Source organism: Propithecus coquereli, unplaced genomic scaffold, assembly GCF_000956105.1.
Source record: "Propithecus coquereli isolate 6110/MARCELLA unplaced genomic scaffold, Pcoq_1.0 Scaffold44, whole genome shotgun sequence".
NCBI lineage: Eukaryota > Metazoa > Chordata > Mammalia > Primates > Indriidae > Propithecus > Propithecus coquereli.
Genome location: NW_012150174.1, coordinates 9,107,636 through 9,126,124, shown reverse-complemented (window position 1 = coordinate 9,126,124; position 18,489 = coordinate 9,107,636). Strand labels below are relative to the sequence as shown.

The 18,489-nt window shown below is 42.6% G+C and overlaps 2 protein-coding genes across 8 annotated transcripts in view; one reads left to right on the top strand and one right to left on the bottom strand.

Moving 5' to 3' along the window:
• AMPD3 (adenosine monophosphate deaminase 3) overlaps nt 1-9,614 on the top strand; it is a 44,119-nt gene extending 34,505 nt beyond the window's left edge. The window contains exons 11-15 of one of the 5 annotated variants that reach the window (XM_012654226.1): nt 2,770-2,933; nt 4,067-4,187; nt 5,293-5,466; nt 7,085-7,195; nt 8,203-9,614. In XM_012654226.1, coding sequence (XP_012509680.1) covers nt 2,770-2,933; nt 4,067-4,187; nt 5,293-5,466; nt 7,085-7,195; nt 8,203-8,379 — 747 coding nt within the window. In that variant the 3' untranslated portion in view covers nt 8,380-9,614. The remainder of the gene's footprint in view (nt 1-2,769; nt 2,934-4,066; nt 4,188-5,292; nt 5,467-7,084; nt 7,196-8,202) is intronic. The other 4 variants (XM_012654227.1, XM_012654228.1, XM_012654224.1 and 1 more) reach the window with 4 other exon arrangements.
• Nucleotides 9,615-15,640: 6,026 nt separating this feature from the next.
• RNF141 (ring finger protein 141) overlaps nt 15,641-18,489 on the bottom strand; it is a 55,282-nt gene continuing 52,433 nt past the window's right edge. For 2 of the 3 annotated variants that reach the window (XM_012654421.1, XM_012654420.1), the window contains one exon: nt 16,261-16,593. In XM_012654421.1, coding sequence (XP_012509875.1) covers nt 16,443-16,593 — 151 coding nt within the window. In that variant the 3' untranslated portion in view covers nt 16,261-16,442. Of the gene's footprint in view, nt 15,755-16,260; nt 16,594-18,489 lie in introns of those variants that run through there. The other variant, XM_012654422.1, reaches the window with a different exon arrangement.

Here is an 18,489-nt window from a genome sequence, read left to right as displayed (position 1 = left end):
GTTTTCTCCTTGCCCTTCACTGTGGCTTCTCAGACCCCATCACCCATGTGCCCCAGGCATGGGGTTGCCAGCCCAAAGAAGTTGAATTTCTATGTAAGGGAGCCTCCCCCAGGGAGCAGAAGTCCCCTTCTCCTTAGGGGCAGCCCTGGGGGTCGGGGAGTGGTGGTGGTGGTCTTGGGGCAGGCTGTGCCCCTAGCTGGGAAGGGCCATGGTACGCAAAGATTGGGGTCTTGGTTTTTGGCCACTGAGGCTGGAAAGACTGGATTCAGCCCCTAGAGGCACCAAGCAGCCTTGGGGCTTCTTGAAAAAGGCAGACATTTGAACTCTCCTGCTTTTGCCTAGAAACAGAGGTCCTCACATCATGTTTGGTTAACAAGCCCCACAAAATACATTACTCTTCCATATTTGGTTAGCTGTAGGGAAGAGAGAGAAGCAATGGGGAGAGACTTAACCAGGAGGGGAGTGAAGGGGTGGGAGCTGGCCCTTCCTCGGGATGCCTGGGATGATGAAGAGAGTGTCAGGTGCTGAGAAGCAAGTTCAGTTCCCCATGGAGGTGATGGGGTGGTTTTCAACAAGGGGTGGGGAGGGAGGAGCCCAAGGGCTGGGCATGGGGGCTGGGCATCAGTGTGTGTGGGTGTGTGTGTGTGTGAGTGTGTGTGGGTGTGTGTGTGTGTAGGGGTTGCCCAGAAAGTGTTGGGATAAACAGGGACATTGTTGAATTTATGTTTTAGACCAACATCCTTCTGGCTGTTGTGGGGTGAATGGCCTCAAACAGAAGGCAGCTGGGGGTGGGGGCAAGATGAGAGCCAGGGGCTTGCTCCAGCCGTGGACGCCCAAGGGGAGCTTGAACCAGTGGTGACAGCTCACGTGTACTGAGCCCTTGCTGCCTGGCCTAGCCACGTACCACATGACCTCACGTACACCTCACATGACCCTATTATTATCACTATTTTGTTAATCAAGTTATGTGCCTCTTGTGTGTTAGACACTGTGATACGTGTTCTCCATGGATTATTTCATTTAAACTTCACAACAGCCCTATGAAGCTGGAAATTAAAACAGATCACGCAGCTAAAAAGCATAGAACTGGAATTCTTGTCCAGGTAGCCTGACTCCAGAGCATGTGCCCGGAACCCCCATTCTGTATTGTCTCCCCAGTAGGAAAAGTGGGGTGTGCAGCATCTAGCAGCCATGGCTGTGGGCATTGGCAGGCAGGGACTCTGGGCAGTGTGGGGTTGGCGAGAAGTGTGGGTGTAGCCCCGACAGGACCTGGGCAGAGACTGGAGGACATGAGGGGAGTCTGGGTGCCTCCTAGGTGCCCGACTACTTGTAGCAAGGTGGATGGTGTGTGTTCAGGGGCCACTGCCAACAGTGGGGGAAGAGCAGGCTTGGCAGGGAAGAGGAGGAGGAGGAAGCTAGGGTTTGCACGTATTTCGTGCCTGAGGCCCGAGGGTGAGGCTCTGCATCAGTTGGACAGAGCCCCTGGGTGAGGGGCTGGAATGGTCCCCCTGCTGGGCCCTGGAAAGTTCGGGTGAAGCATAGAGCACAGCTCAGGGATCCTTCCTGGTTCCCCAGGCCCACCCAGGCATGCTTAGAGCTGTATCTGGGACCCTGTCCTTTCCTTTGACACGTAGGGCTCCGTGACAGGGGAGATTCTGACCAAGACCCGTGTGGTTCCTTGCTCTTCTGGGCCCCTCCTGCCCACGTAGCAATGGGAGACGCTGGCAGACCTGGCTGGAGCCTGAGCTCGGCTGGGAGTCCCCCAGCTTGGGCCACATGTGAAGTGAGGTGGACAATCTCTTCCTCCTGTCTGGTATTCAGGGGCCCCTCCCTAAAGCACTGCTGTGGCCGAGTGAAAGGCCACTTGTTAGCAAACCTCCCCTTCGTGCTGGCTGAGAGCCCATGTCCGCTATAGGTATTAATACATTCTCGGTTGGGGCTTGGCCTCTGGGATTAGCCAGAAGACTCTGGTGACTTAGGCAGGGCCCATATGAGGCATAACTGCAGTGGGAGAGTGGGAGTTGGCTGAGGCTCCTCTGGCCCAGCTCAGAGGGCAGTTCCCGGTGGGGACTGGAGAGCAAAGCTGCCTCCCAGGAACTGAGGCTCAGCCTGGCAAGGACCCTCTTGGTCAATTTGTGAGGCATCTGGCTGGTTTCTCCTGGCCGCACCTGGACATGCCCTAGGGCATCCTCCACCCACAGCCACAAAGAGTCCACACCCAGAGCCCATGTGTGCTCAGAGCCCGGTCGTCTCTCTTGGGCAACTTCCTTAATTGCTGTGGCCCTGGTTTGCTCAATTGTAAAATGAGGTTCGCAGCCAACCCCGCCCTCAGGCTTGCTCTGAGTACTGAATAACTGATGTGTGTGCACTGCTTCAAGCAGGGCTTGTCACTGCTGCTGATGGCAGTGGGGCCTTGGCACAGCAGCGGGACAAGCAGCGGGTGTGGCTGCTTCACTCTTTACCTGGCCTGGCTGAGTGTCTCCCACTGTCACCACCACCATACAAGGGGCTTGGCATTCTCCAGCCTGGCCTCCTGGCTACCTTTGGAAGCTCTGGAAGGGCAGACCTAGGCATTGTACCCACTTCCCATCCCTATCCCTAGGAGGAATGTGGCCTCAGCCAGGCCACACGGTCCCCTGCTGAGGTGTGAACCTAAGGGGCCTAGGCTCCCCTTTGGCAGCTCAGCTCTGAGCCCGGGAAGCTGAGCTGAGCCCGAATCCTGGCCTGGTCTGCCTTGTCTTGAAGCTCAGGACCCCTCCTCCTGCCTAGGTGACGGGGTTCGACAGCGTGGATGATGAGTCCAAGCACAGTGACCACATGTTCTCGGACAAGAGCCCCAGCCCAGACATCTGGACCAGTGAGCAGAACCCGCCCTACAGCTACTACCTGTACTACATGTATGCCAACATCATGGTGCTCAACAACCTCCGCAGGTTTGTGTGCATGTGTTAGCACTCGCACGTGCATGTGATCCATGTGTCCCTGTGCATCTGAACCAACACACATGTCCGCATGCCCACATACCTCAAAACACATGACACTCCCCAGAATACCACACAAGACATGTCTCCACATGACCACACACACACGCAGACACGCCTACCACAACACACATGCCAATACAGACCTGTATCATATATAGTATACAATGGAGCCACACCCTATACATACACGTGTTCATATATACATAACACTCACCAACACAGTCCATGTGCACCTGTACATCCCTGAGACTACAGAGACATGCCAACACACAGGCATGCTCACTAACAATGTTCACACATGCATCTATTCTTTCAGCAAATGACTGTATCTGCATTGTGACAGGCATTATCCCAGGCACTGTACAAATAATGCGAATCCAAACACTAACTCCATGCATGCCCTCAGGGATGGCGTAACATGCACAGGCTCCCACCAGTACACACAGACAAGGCACAGGTGGGCGGGGGGTTGGCTGCCAGGGCCATTCCTCTCCCTATGAGCCTTGCACCTTGCCTGCCCATGCTGGGCCTTGGGGCCACTCTCTCAGCCTAAGCCCATGCTAGTTTGTGGGTGTGGAGGTTTCAAATGGGGCCCTGATTGAAAGAAATGGCCTGGTGGGCTGGAGGCAGTCCTGGGCTGAGCTTTTGGAGATGGGAGTTCTAGTTCCAGCTTTGTCACTGATCTGCTCTAGCAGCTTGGACCATAGATTCCACTCTCTGGGCCTGGGTTTGCCCATTTTTATGACACAGAGGCTGGGCTCAATAGTTTCTCAAGGCCTTTCCTGCTCTGGAGGTCTGTGAATGTGGGACACATGGCCTGGTAAGGAGGGGTAGAGGAGAGTGCCTGGCAGACAGGGTCTCTTTCCACCACTAGGCCCACTCTCTGCCCCCAGAGATGATGCCTCTTGGTTCTGAGGGGCTCTGCATTTTAGGAGGGGTAGTTTCCAGGGTGCACTGGGTCAGCCATGCTGACCCTGCCATGCGTGGCTGTTGCCCACAGATTTGGTCCCAGTTGTGGGTACGGGCCCCAGGCAGAGGAAACCAGGGGTCCTTCCTGAACTGGGGCCCTCCTTCTCCTACAGGGAACGCAGCCTGAGCACATTCCTGTTCCGGCCACACTGTGGAGAGGCTGGCTCCATCACCCACCTGGTGTCTGCCTTCCTAACTGCCGACAACATCTCCCATGGGCTTCTCCTCAAGAAGGTAACTAGGCCACTCACGGGAGCTGGCCCTGCAGTGACTGTCCTGTTCTGGGCTCCTGTTGCCCCTGGGAGTCTTGGCCAGTGATGCCAGAAGGTTGAGGCCTTTACGTGGGCTGCGATGTCTGTAGTCACCTTGGTTTCATTGGTAATTATGAAAGTAATATAATCAAACTCATCACATTTTAGATTTTCCAAAAAATGGAGAAATGGGAAAAAAAAACCCCTTGTTGCTATTACTTTAATAGAAACAACCATTAGCTTTTTAATACTTCCAATTTCCATGTTGTTTCCAGAGCATATTTTTAATGTGCTTCTTACAGTGAACACAGATTTTTGGTTCCTACTTTGTCCCCATGTGTAACATTGTTCGGTGTTGCCCATCATCTCTGTGCTCCTCATTCCAAAGACTATTGTTGGATAAAGGGTCTGCCACCCGGTCTATAATTGACCAGCCCACACTTGTTGGACACAGAGCCCATCTACCTTTCCACTGGTGTGCATGGTCTTCTCTGAATTTTGGATCACTTCCATAGGAACAGTGTCCCTTGCCCTGGTCCTGGCGAGGTCTAACCCCAGGTCACATTTTTGGGTGGGGTGGGTGGGGCAGGTTGCTACATCAGAAAACCATGCTAGCCCGGTCAGGTCTGACCCTTCCCATCCCTTCAGGGCTCATCTCCGAGGAGCTGGAGTGTTTACAGGCTCGACTGAATGTTTGCAGTCAAAGTGACAAAACGGCAAAAGTGGGGCATCTCCCGGACTGCCTGATGGGTCCATGCCTGGGGGAGGGGAGCAGAAGATGCAGGCTGGGGTCGGCTGCCCTTCCTGCCCTGAGGCGTACCTCCAGTCTGCAGAGAGAGTGAGCACTTCAAACAGCGGGCAGGTGCCAGAGAGGGCTGGGCATGTGATGTAGGAAGGAGACGAAGGGGACAGTGGGTCTGGGTGTCCTGGCTTGGGAACTCAGGGTTGGTTTGGACACTTGTGCAGATACTGCTCAGACCCCTGGTTTCCACTGATGAATGCATCTTCCCTCCCTGTCTCCCTCTCTCCACCCTCCCCCCACCACACTTTCTGGCACTTGTCTCATGAGTTTGGTGATTCTTTTGCAGAGTCCAGTATTGCAGTATCTCTACTACCTTGCTCAGATCCCCATTGCCATGTCTCCTCTTAGCAACAACAGTCTGTTCCTTGAATATTCCAAGAACCCTCTGAGGGAATTCCTGCACAAGGGACTGCATGTTTCTCTCTCCACTGATGACCCCATGCAGTTCCATTACACGAAGGTGAGGACTTTGGGGTAAGGACAGTGGTGACCCAGCAGGCATCAGTCCTAGCCTGTCCTCCCATTGTAGGGACCTGAGACCATGGCTCAGTTCTGCTTTTGGGGTGGGGTTGGTGGTCCAGTGAGGACAAGAGGTAAGCCATTGGTGAGGGAAAAGCGTTCCTTCCAGGAGCCCTCTCTTTGGGGTCCTTGCACCTTTGAAGGCACAATTTAATATCTTTGCTTTTCTCTATTTTCCCTTTCTTTGATATCTACTAGCTCCGTCACCTTGGAAAGTTATTAGGCCTCTGTTTAGAATCCCTGTTCATCTGTAAGATGGAGTAAAACTGTCTCAACCTCTACCTTACTGTGAGGACTAAGGTCATGAATCAGAGTCTAATATAGTGTCAGCATATAGCTTGTATTCAAAAGATTAGCTACCTTTTAAATCAATGATTATTATTATTATACCTTGAATCTCTGAGAAAAGAGAAGGGGAAGGAGGTATCATGCATGGGGACCAGCCACAAGTATCTACCTAGTACACTGATGGTGTTGATAAGACCAGCCATTGGTTAGCAAAAATAGAAGCGCCAGAATCTTCTAGGACAGATGTTCTCCAACATTTTGGTCTCTGGACCCCTTTAATGAGAATTGAGGCCCTCAAAGAGCTGTTGCTTATGTGGGTCATATCTACTGGTATTTACTTTGTTAGAAGCTAATGAGAAATTAAAAAATATTATTTAAAAACATTAATAAACCTATTAAATATTACACAAATAGCAATTTTTCTGAAAATAACTTTATTTCCGCAAACAAAAATAGAGAAGGGTACTGTCTTAGAGTTTTCTAAGTTTCTTTAATGTCTTACTTAATAGAATCAGGATTCTCACATCTGCTTCCACATCCCATTTGCTGTTTTTATCAAATTATGTAAAAAAAAAAAAAAAAAACTTGCCTCATAAAGATACATAATTGGGAAAGGAAGCCCTTTCAAAAGGTTGGGGAACCCCCAGGGGTCCTTGGACCATACTTTGAGAAGCACTGCTCTAGGCTAGCGAGGCAATGGAAGGGTTGGTGACTAATGGCAGACACTTACATCCCAGAAGGGAAAGCAAAACCACAGCTCAAACCCAAATCCTTTTCATACTGTCTTACTGCTTATCCTACAATCACTTCTCATTCTTATTCAAGGTTCTGTCTCTGCTCTTAGTACTTTATTCGTGTATGTGTATGTGTGTGTGTGTGTGTGTGTGTGTATGTATACATTTGGACAATCTATAAAATGCAAAGCTAGAGGGCAGGTACTAAAAATGGCATGACTGGGGGCTGTCACAGGAAAGCAGAGACTGGCGTCCCCGCTGACTGGCACAGAGCTTCAAACATGACAGGCTTTCAGTGCTGGTCAATGAATAAATGTGGAGATGTGCTTTTATCTCTCTCTTTAATAACCTGTGATTTCACACAAAAAGACCTTAGGAGTTAGGAATTTAAGGTGTGATGTTTGCTGATCCAGGTGCTAGTTAGTAAAGGAAAAAATTAACTCTGCAATGTCTGATGTTTTTAGCTTTGGAAATATGTGAAGCATTGAAATGGATTTTCTCCCATCTAATCCACGTACTTTTGGGGGAGGGATCTAGGAAGCACTTATGGAAGAATATGCCATCGCAGCTCAAGTGTGGAAGCTGAGCACGTGCGACTTGTGTGAGATCGCCAGGAATAGCGTGCTGCAGAGCGGCCTCTCGCATCAGGTATGGCATGTGACGATGCTGCCTCTGTCACTCCCAGCCTTTCAACAAATGGTGACAGCTGACTGTGTGCCAAGGCACCTTCTAGGCACTGGGACCCGTGATGAAAGAACAGGCAGGGTCTCTGGCACATTGACATTCAGATTCCTGAGTTTTCACGGCTGCTCCCGCCCCCTTTTTTCAGACCTCTACTCGATGTCACCTCCTTGGAGAGGCCTTCCCTGATCACCCATTTCAAAGCAGCCACACGCCTGCCATCATTCTCTATCCTCTTAATCTGTTTTTCTTCATAATGTTTATTACTACTGATGTATTTAGCTATGTGTCTTTCCCTCTAGAATGTAAGCTCTGCTGTGCAAAGACTTGTTTAGCATCATATCCCCAGGCCCTAGAACAGTCCCTGGCACACAGTAAGCACTCAGCATTTCTTGAGTAGATGAACAGTATCTAGATTGAATAGAAACCTTGAAGACGGGCATCAGCAACTTTTTGTAAAGCTCCATAAGTAATTCTGACATGGAGCACTGAGAACCATGTTCTGGATGGTATCTCGGGTCCCTGGGTGATGTCATTGGTATGGGGAGCGGCTGCATTAGGTGCTGCTCTTCTTGGATGATGATGCACAAGAGTGAAAGGCTTAAGATTCTCTTCATGTGCAGTTTGGTTCCTTGGATTGGCCCTCCCAGGAATACTTATTGTCTGTCCTTGTCAACTCCCAGGCGGGACTTAGAGTCTTATACAAGCCTCCACCTTGACTTCTCCATCCCCAGCAGCTCTTACAGATTTTATCTTTTTTTTCTGATCAAGAAAAGCAGAGTCAGGAATGAAAGGTCATGTGAGGAATGACTGAGGTTGTCAGGGTGAATTCTCTAAGAGTTCTGTGGGGATGAGATGTCCTGATTGAGGCTCTGCCTCAGGGGGACTAGTCTGATTTGCTGTGGCTGATCTTGAAGCTGCTCATGTGGATATAGAAAGTGAATTGTTTCCTTTGTATTTCTCTTGGTCCATAGGAAAAGCAGAAGTTTCTGGGAAAAAATTATTATAAAGAAGGACCTGAAGGAAATGATATTCGAAAGACAAATGTTGCTCAGATCCGGATGGCATTCCGATATGAGACCTTATGCAATGAGCTTAGCTTTCTGTCTGATGCCATGAAATCAGAAGAGATGACAGCCTTGACCAAATAGGTCCAGCACTTGACATGCATTTTAACTTTTTGGTTTAATTTCAAGTCTGCTGTGGCTATTAGTGGTCAAGATACCAAACCAGGCCTTTCCTCCAGGAAGAGGATGCCTCTGAAGAAATTTCAAACTGGTAATTTTGGTCACACTGTTCACTATAAGATTTCACATGCCCACAGTTCTATTATTTCTGAGTAATAGATGGTGACTTCTCCTTAGAGATCTGGGAGCTGGGCACTTGTCTATACTTGTTCACAATTTTCCAAATATTTCTCTTGAAACCGCCAGTGCTCGAATTATTTGGGCCAGGATTTTCCATGGTCAAATGCCAACTGACATGAGAGGTCTGTGTAGTTTTCTACCATACTCCTCTCTACAGGCCCTGTAGGCTAACATTGGTAGTTGTTCATTTCAGCCACTGGCTGGCTGCCTTAAACAAAATCAATTTCAAAGCTCCATTTCATAAAGGGGCCACTTTGACAGAGTTAAAATAGAAGGCTTCCATCTTGACAATTTGCATTTTTAATGAATTTCTTAAACTATTTTATTTAGCCCTCCCTCTGCTTTCTAGTTAGGCAGCCAAATGTGCTCAGAACAGTGTCTCCTAATCTGAGTCTTGGTTGCCTCATCTAGAAAGCGAGGGGTCCTTCTAGATGAGTGGTTTTCAAATGGTGTTCTGTTATGGCCACTTCAGGGTGGGGCAGAGTGAGACTCTGAGGCTGTCAAAGTGACTCTGCTTTCATCAGTTTTACATTGGGGTGGCTACATAATATTTTCATTTGGACTAAGGACATTGAAAAGCACAGGACTAGATGATCGTTGTTCCTTCTGGCTCTAGTATTCTACGATTGTAGCCCAATTATCATGTTACTGATGAAGAGATAGGGCCAGAGAAGTGAAATTTGCTTCAGGTCACACAGCTAATGAGTAATAGGACTGCAACTAGGTTTCCTTATTCCTAATCCAGTCCTTTCCACCAGGACTATTCCATTAGGTCACACAAATATTAGTTTTGTTTTGTTTTTGTATCACTGTAACCTGGCACATTTTTTTTTAAAAGGTAAAATTTCTCCCTTCCCTAATATGAAGACTTCTTTCAAAGATATAGTGGTCCCAGGGGCCAGGAAGAAAGCATTTTTTAAAAACTAATCTGAATTTAAGCTTTACCAGTATACTTTTCATCTGTCTTACTAGTGCCTAGTTATGTAGTAGGTGCTCAATAAATACATTATTGAATAACTAAATGAGTTTCTTTTGGCAACTTTTTAAGGATATGTGCTCCTAGTACTCAATAAGCTGCTCAAGAACCTTCCTATCTATTTCTGTGGGCAAATTCAGATTACAAGACATCCTTTTGAATCATTAAAAAGTTAGAAGAGCCTATTTTTGCCTGTGAACTTGCTTATTTGACTCTAGATTATTTTACCCTGTGACTTTATAATGCCGGTCCCCTCCACTGGTCAACTTAGCATATAGAACTATAAATGTTGTCTTTTTACTAGGCAAAAATATATGCTGTCTTACAGCTAATTATGAAATTGAAGGCCGGGCGCGGTGGCTCACGCCTGTAATCCTAGCACTCCGGGAGGCCGAGGCGGGCGGATCGTTCTGAGCTCAGGAGTTCAAGACCAGCCTGAGCAAGAGCGAGACCCCGTCTCTACCAAAAAATGGAAAGAAATTAATTGGACAGCTAAAAATATATGTAGAAAAAAATTAGCCGGGCATGGTGGCGCGTGCCTGTGGTCCCAGCTACTCGGGAGGCTGAGACAGTAGGATTGCTTGAGCCCAGGAGTTTGAGGTTGCTGTGAGCTAGGCTAACGCCACGGCACTCACTCTGAGACACTGTCTCAAAAAAAAAAAAAAAAGAAATTGAATGAAAACCCATTGTTATCTTAGGGATTCATTATTTTTGAAAAGCCTTTGTTTGTATACATTTGCAGCGTAGGAATTACTGTACAGTTTTTCATTGTTATTTTATCTGTATCAAGTATCTTTTGTTAGGACTGTGGCTCAGTAATTTAAAACTATTTCAAATTAATCATATTTATATAAATGTTAAAGCTTATTACTTTAAGATTGGGCATCATGCAAAGCTATCATAATAACCACTAATTTATCTTTTACTGAGACTCAGACATGAATGACATTCTCTAGGAAAACTCAAAATTTTCAAACTGAAGCTCACCAGACCCAGAAGGGAAACCTTGGCTTTTTCTCTAACTTCTGTCCTATTACATTATTAGGTTATTAAGTATGAAATGTCCCATTTCCTTAAGTACTAAGTTTGACAGTTGATATCTCTGACATTTCACTTTGACACTCCTTGTTTTATTTTTATTGTGAAGGTACATCCTCAGTCTTGCAAAGCATGTTTTGGCTTGTGATTATCTTTCAAATTTTTTTAGAGCAATTTTTGTGAAACCATGGGTAAGTCAAAAATTCGTGTTGTTTTTGAATATGACTTCCATAGTGGAACCAATGCAGCACAGATAGCTCGAAATATCAACAAAGTGGTTGGCAAGGATGTGGCTAATGAACACATAGTATGTCAACGGTTTGAGAAGTTCAGTTCTGGTGATTTTAACCTTGAAAATGAGCCATGTGTGTGACCTGAGACCAAGGTGGATAATGACAAGCTGAAAGCTACAGTAGAAGTGAACCCAACTCAACATACGTGTGAATTAGCAGCAAGGTTTGACATTACTATTCCAACAGTATTGGACCATTTGAAAGAAATCAGCAAGATAAAGAAGCTGGATAGATGGGTTACACATGAATTAAACGAGCATCAGAAGAGAAATCGTCTTGAAGCTTGTCTTTCTTTGCTGTCACAACATAAAGGCGAACCATTTCTATACTGTATTGTTACGTGTGATGAAAAATGGATTATTTTTGACAATTGCAAGTGTTTGGCACAATGGATAAAGATGAAGTACCGAAACAGTCCAAAACCAAATATTCATCAAAAAGAGCTAACAGTGTCTGTTTGGTGGTCCAGCGCTGGTGTTACCCACTACAGCTTCTGAAACCTGGTCAATCTATTACAGCAGATATCTACTGCAGCCAAATGGATGAAATGATAAGGATGCTTGTGATTAAGCAGCTGAGACTGGTCAATAGAGATAGGTCAATCCTGTTGCAAGACAACGTTCGTCCACATGTTGCTCAAACAATGCTACTCAAACTACAGAAGCTGGACTTGGAAAGTCTCTGTCATCAACTGTATTCACCAGACCTTGCACCAGCTGACTACCACTTTCTTCCAGGCTTTGGAGCACTTCTTGCAAGGAAAAATAATTCCCAGTAAGCTGTGGAAAATGCCTTTTGCAATTTCATCACCACTCACTCTCCAGGCTTCTCCACTGCTGCCATAAACAAGCTACTTAAGTTAAGATGGCAAAACTGTTGATAGTTTAGGCACATACTTTGATTAATTGTACTTCTTGTTTGAGATCTAATAAACTACATTTTTGGTTCACAATTGGACATTTCATATTTAATGACCTAATAGCTCATGAGCAAAGCCACACATTCGTTTCCTTTTCCCCGGATATTATTATTTTAATCTGTTCAGCCAACATGCGTTAGATTTTTACCTATCCTGCAAGCTTCTCAGGCACCTTTTTCTATAGCACTTTGCACTTTTATTATGTCGTCATACTTAACTGGCCTTTCTGGGGATGAATCCTGCTTTCCTTTGTGTTCACAGTTGGAATCAAAGGCAATTATATATTGGCCTAGGTTTTAAAAGGAACAGTTTTTGAGGCATGTTATACCTTACCTATCCTGAAGGGCTCACGTTCACTTTATGTGTTACTTCAAGTGTATTGTTGAAATGATTAATGTCATTGCTCTTTGCCTCATGAAAACAAATCACAGCTCCCGGTTTGGTTTTTATCAAGGCCTGTTCCTGGGGCCTTTATTTCCTCTTGGATTAAAGCAGAGTTGAAAGCACATCTCTCTGACTTTCTCTTTTCTTGTTTCTGAGTGCTGTGTTGGTGAAACAATATTCACCTTTTCCTGGCTTTCATTCATCTCAACTGAAGGTGATATATTGGTGATATATCTAAATATTCTACATCTGAACTATGACTGTTACAAAGAACAAGTGTAACTAACTTCAATAAAGGGAACACTAATCAGATAGATAAACACAGTTCCTTGGAAAGTTTTGCAATTAGTAAGACAGAAGATGACAGTAAGCCTATAAATAGCTATAAGATTATCAAAATATATCTCTGTGGAGGCTTTCAGTCTCAGTAGCAAAACGTATATTTCTCCACAGTATGATGATACGCATCAGTAAATTTAATTATAAACTGCCACCTCCTCTTATAAATGCCTTTGCTCTTTTCAGCACTAAGATTCTACGATGTTTCTCTAATTACATTCTTATATAGTAGAAATCATTTTACAAGGTAAACATCAAACTACCACAGGGTAGGAGTATTTTATCAATTCCTTTTACTGTCCAATAGGATAAAAAGACAAAAACAAATGAAAGTCTGCTGTCAACTGTTTTTATATTATTGTCAGTGTGTAGTCCATCATAAATGTGAGTGATCAGCTGATTTCCCTAATCTCCAAGTAGTTTTCTTATTCCTAGGTAAAGCTTGACTTATCAAAAAAAAAATTTAAAAATGCAAATTCTTCAGACTGCCTTTTAATAAACCCAACTTCCTAATGTTAAAAAAAAACTCTGAACCAAAATATATTTTCAAGCAGTCTTATTATCCAAATATATATTAGATATAAGGCAATTGATACCAATGTGAAATGAATCTTAAAACATAGCACACAAACATTACAAACTCCCAGAACACAATATAGAATAGTCCTCTAAGGCTGCCGTCCCCAGTCCTCAGGCCACATGTGTGACTGGTAGTGGTCTGTTAGGAACCGGGCTGCACAGCGGTAGGTGATCAACAAGTAAGCCAGCGAAGCTTCATCTGTATTTATCGCCTTTCCCTATTGCTTGCATCACCACCTGAGCTCCTCCTGTCAGATCAGCGGCAGCATTAGATCCTTATAGGAGGGTGAACCCTACTGTAAACCGTGCATGCGAGAGATCTAGGTTGTGTGCTCCTTATGAGAATCCAATTCCTGATGATCTGAGGTGGAGCTGAGGCAGTGATGCTAGCGCTGGGGAGTGGCTGCAAATATAGATTATCATTAGCAGAGAGGTTAACAATGTAATAATAAAGCATACAATAAATGTAATGGGCTTGAATCATCCCAAAACCACACCCCTTGCCCCACTCCAGTCCATGGAAAAATTGTCATCCATGAAACCAGTCCCTGGTGCCAAAAAGGTTGGGGACTGCTGCTCTAAGGAACATAAAGATTTAGTATATAAGAATATGACCTTATGTAAGAAAAAAACTCATATAGCTAAGATTTGCCAAAGATTATTTATTGCACAATCTATCAGTTTGTCCTAAAAACAGATACTATTATTTTCAACCTCTAAATTCAGCACATATTCAAATTCATTTTCTCAAACTAAAGTTCTATAGCATTATAATACGAGTAAACCCATTGTTATTGAGTCAGGATAGGGAACACTTCATGACTTATAAAACAAATTCCTTAAGAGTTTATGAAACCATTTCACAAATCCAAGAAGGCACACATTATATTTCCTATCATAATAAATACATTTAAGTATTTCATCTTAAAAAAGAAAAAGCTGTACAGAATACAAAAAGTGTACATTTCATCCATCAAACAAATTTATAACTTTTACGATTAGTTATTACAGTAGAACCTACCTAACATTCACATCTAAAGAATCATCACTCAGTTTTATGGAGTGAGCAAAGAATTGTGCTCATCTGATAAGGCTAATAAAAACATTTTACGTTTCACAGTAGGTCAGTTAGTGTCTTTGAGCTAATATGGTAAAATAAAAAGGTTTGGGCACTATCAAGTCACTGAGCTCATTGTAAATAATTCCTTGAAAGGTGAAGGACTCTGGGGGATAAAATCATTAGCTCTACCTGAAAAGATCCCAAACTCTATAAAGTAACTTTGTTTATTTTCAGAAACATTTTTAAATTAAGCAATCTGAAATAAATTCAGCAAGTCTAATCCGAAAGGACAATTTAAAATCATAGAGTTGGAAAAGATCTCAGAGGATCATCTAACCCAAGGTTTTCAAAATATGTTCCATGGACTACTAAGGTTCCATGGAGGAGATTCAAGGTTCTGCAAATTTGACTTGAATTTAATTTAAAGAAATTTAAAAACAATTTAAAAACCAATTCCCATCATACAAATCTGCTACTCACCAAATTCAAATATACTGGATATCACCAATGCATTAATATGTGTTTTTATTGGTTTACTTAATATTTAGTTATCATAGTATATAAAATTTATATACTACATAAGGAAATTTCTATTAATAAAACATGAATTTTATATAGTGGGGTAGAGGATATGTGTATGCACATGTGTGTGTAAGGGTTGTGTGTAAGATTTTACTTGAAAAAAAGGTTTCACTGCTAAAATAGTGTCAAAACTACAGAAAAAGTTCCAGTTTCTAAAGTAGGAACCTACAAACAAGTAAGAGACTTTCTTGATATGATAGAACCCCAAGTACTCTGCTTGCATAAACCTCCATCATAGTGAGTATTTGGCTATTTGGTAGTTAGCTGTCTCCATCATGAATGCCAATGGATTAGTGTTCAGTATTTTTGGGGTAAAATCAAGCTACCTTTGGTCAGATGTTTTTCCTTGTAATGCATTTTATTTTACTTGCATGGGTATTATTTTAGTATCCAAAAATTCTGTCATCAATAAGCAGCAATTTAAATTGAGTATCTTGGTTTAGGAAAATAGTAATATTGGCAACTTACCAATTATAGGTCAGAAAAGTTACATGGAATGTTAAAATACTTTTTAAAGGAGACAGATTCTTATTATATACTGAAATGTTAATGTTAAAAATTTTAGTTGATTAAAAAACGAATGGTTGAGGTGCTACTGAAGGTCACAATTCCATTATTACTATATTCTTTCAGAGTATTTCAAAGGAAGTACAGTGAAACAGTAAGAAAGCCAAATTATTTAATTTTCTGAGATGTTTTATGTATATACAGCGAAAAAGCTGCACCCTGTTTTCTTCTCTCTTAATCTAAGAAATCTGTGGACTCTGAAACCTCAGAAAGATGCCTTCAAGTTAAGAAAATGAAAGCACCATAAACCAATATTGAATGACTTATAATTTGGAAATATAAAATTTAGTAGTTGTGATACAGAAAAATTTCCTCCAGAAACTCTAAGTTGTGTAAGCATTATCAAAACCATTCAGTACAGTTACCCAGCGGTAGGAAAGCATTTCCAGAACTGCCAAGAAGATTCCCCAGCAGAAATCCACCTGCAAGGCAGTCACACCCAACTTAAGAGACCTCACCCAAATTGTACAGCATGACAAAAAACAAAACAAAAAAACCAAACACCTTAAGTAAATAACATGTACAGTAGTTCCAAAACACACAACTAAAGTTATGAAATAATTGTGGATCATTTCAAGTAAAAATTATTAAAGGAACAATAATTAACCACAAGAGGGCATAAATAGTCCTTAGATTCCAGCAGAAAGACTTGTTTATAGTAGTAACATGTACTTGCATGTAGTCTACATTTTTAGTCATTTAAAATTTTCTCTCAGATAGCTACAACTTTTTAACATTAAAGGTTTATTTTAAACCTAACTAAAAAGATTCCAGAATACTCCTGCCCTGAAAAACAGTAGTATTTCAGAAGCCTCTGGAAATGTTGCTGTTACCTTTAGCAAAGGATTCAAGAGCAATTAGTTCTAATACACATTAGAACAGATAAATAATAGGAAAATATGGTCTAAAACAGTAGCAAATTTTAGTTTACCATAAATGGAAGACATGGAAAGTTTATTTAAAAAAATGAGACAAATTGTCAGAATAGAAAAAATAAGAGGGTGGGGAAAATTGATCTTTCTGTGTCTGTGCCACAATAACCCTGCATTCTTCCCCCACGACCAAAGTATTTGTAGCCCACAATAGCAACAGAAGACCTTCACCCCAAGGTCATGGCCTGTGGGGCTGGCCTGCTTCATCGGCCATATTAAGAATATAGTTAGCCATATCATCTTCAGTGGGGGCATCTGACACCACCCAAGATTCATTTGCTCCAGTCATCTGTAGGCGACAAATAGGGCAATTTCTGTGTCGATCACTCCTATTAGAGAAGTCAAAACAGGAAGAGTTTGTTTTCTTTTTCTTCTTTTTTAAAAACAGGGGTTTGTATGAAAAGTAATACATTTTGTATATGGTTTTAAAAAAAAGTAAACAGCATAAAAGTATACAGTGAAAAATAAATCTCTCCCTTCTATCGCAATCTTCAGTTCTCATCCCCATAGGCAATCACAGTTATCGGATTCTTATATGTTCCTCTAGAGACAGACTAAGCATGATTAAGCTTGTGTGTGTGTGTGTGCAAGTGTATCTGTATATCTCACTGCTCTTGTCAATATTTCTTGTAGACCATTATGTATTAGCACATGTTAGAGCTGTTTATTCTTTTTAAACATACAGTGTATAGATATGACATAACTTATTTAACTAATCTCTGCTAGAAGGACATTTAGACTTTTTTCTGTCTTTTGTTGCTACAAACAATGCTGCAATTCATATCTCTGTACCTAAATAGGTAAAGTTTTCCTTTACAGTCAAAATTCCTTGTGAGTCCTAAGAGGAAACTCCTTCTCAGCAATGGAAGATTTGGTCAAACTGCAAGACGTAAATGTTTACTTGTAATTATTTAAATGAAGCCATTAGTCTAGGAATAACTTCTTGGCAGTGGCAGGGGAATATGACAACAGGAAGGGGTATTATTAATTATTTTTCTAAGTAATATCTACATGACTGAACAATATACCTACTTATTGCTTGCTTAAAGATACGATAATAATTCCTATAGTTCATAAGCAACAGGAAGATTTCTTTAAGAAATTGTATAAAAATGGAGCATATGAGGTTTAACGTAAAAAATGAACTTTACGTGCAGAATAATTTTTCTGACAGGGAAAGAACTCATATAAGATAACTTAAATACGACTATGTTTTCCAAAGGGATTTTTTTTTGGTCAAATATTATTTTGGAAATTTCAAAAATACCATATTTGAGCCAGAAACATATCCTGTAGGGGAAAATGTTTTTTCATCTCTTAATGAAATCAGGGACCAAAGTAATCAAATTATATCAATTGCTCTTTGGCTTTTGTGCAAAAATTTAGAAATCTGTTCCAAAAACTAAATGTGAAAGCTAGAGCTGGCATATATTATTTAGGCTGATTTCTTGTTCTCCAGAGATATTTTACAAGATAATTATGTGTGCTCTTCTGTGCCTAAAAACGTCAATTTAAAAATAGTCAACTTCTGCTTCTGGCCAACGGAGACCAGATTTATCTTCCCACATAAAACAACTAAAATACAAGACAAACTATACGAAACAATGGTTTCACATAATGTTTCATATAAAGCAGTGGACAACAGGCAACGAATGACGGTGATCCCTGAAACTTGAGAAGCAAAGAAGGTGAGCCATATAACTAAATGCCCCAGCTTACTGCCTTGAAAGTAAGAAAGGGGAACCTAGATGGAGCCTGGCAAACTCCCTAAATTGAAGAGAGAGAGCTGAGCATTTTGGGAGGCCAAGGAAGCTAGAGTTCACAGGGCAGGGTACTAGAGAGCCACACAGAGGGAGAATTCTGGAGATCTACAGAAGTCCCCCTCCAGTATATTCATCAGAGTGCTGATGAGCATGTGCACATGAGAAAACTATAGGAGGCTGAGGAATCACCCAAAAGGATTTGAGGGAACAGTATTCTAAAGCTCACACAGGGCCTGGGGTACTGCCTGTTCCCACCAGCAAGACTGGATAACCTCTTAATTCCTAAGGCATTGAGCAGAGTACTCTGATGGGTCTTGCCTTATTAGTGGGGTATAATTAGCTCTAAATTAAATACTGCTCTGGTCTTGCTTGTCAACTTGTAAAAGCAAGACCCAAAAGGATCAAACTGTTTCCAAGTAACTTAACTATATTCCAGAACAAAGCTCAAGAATATTTATATTA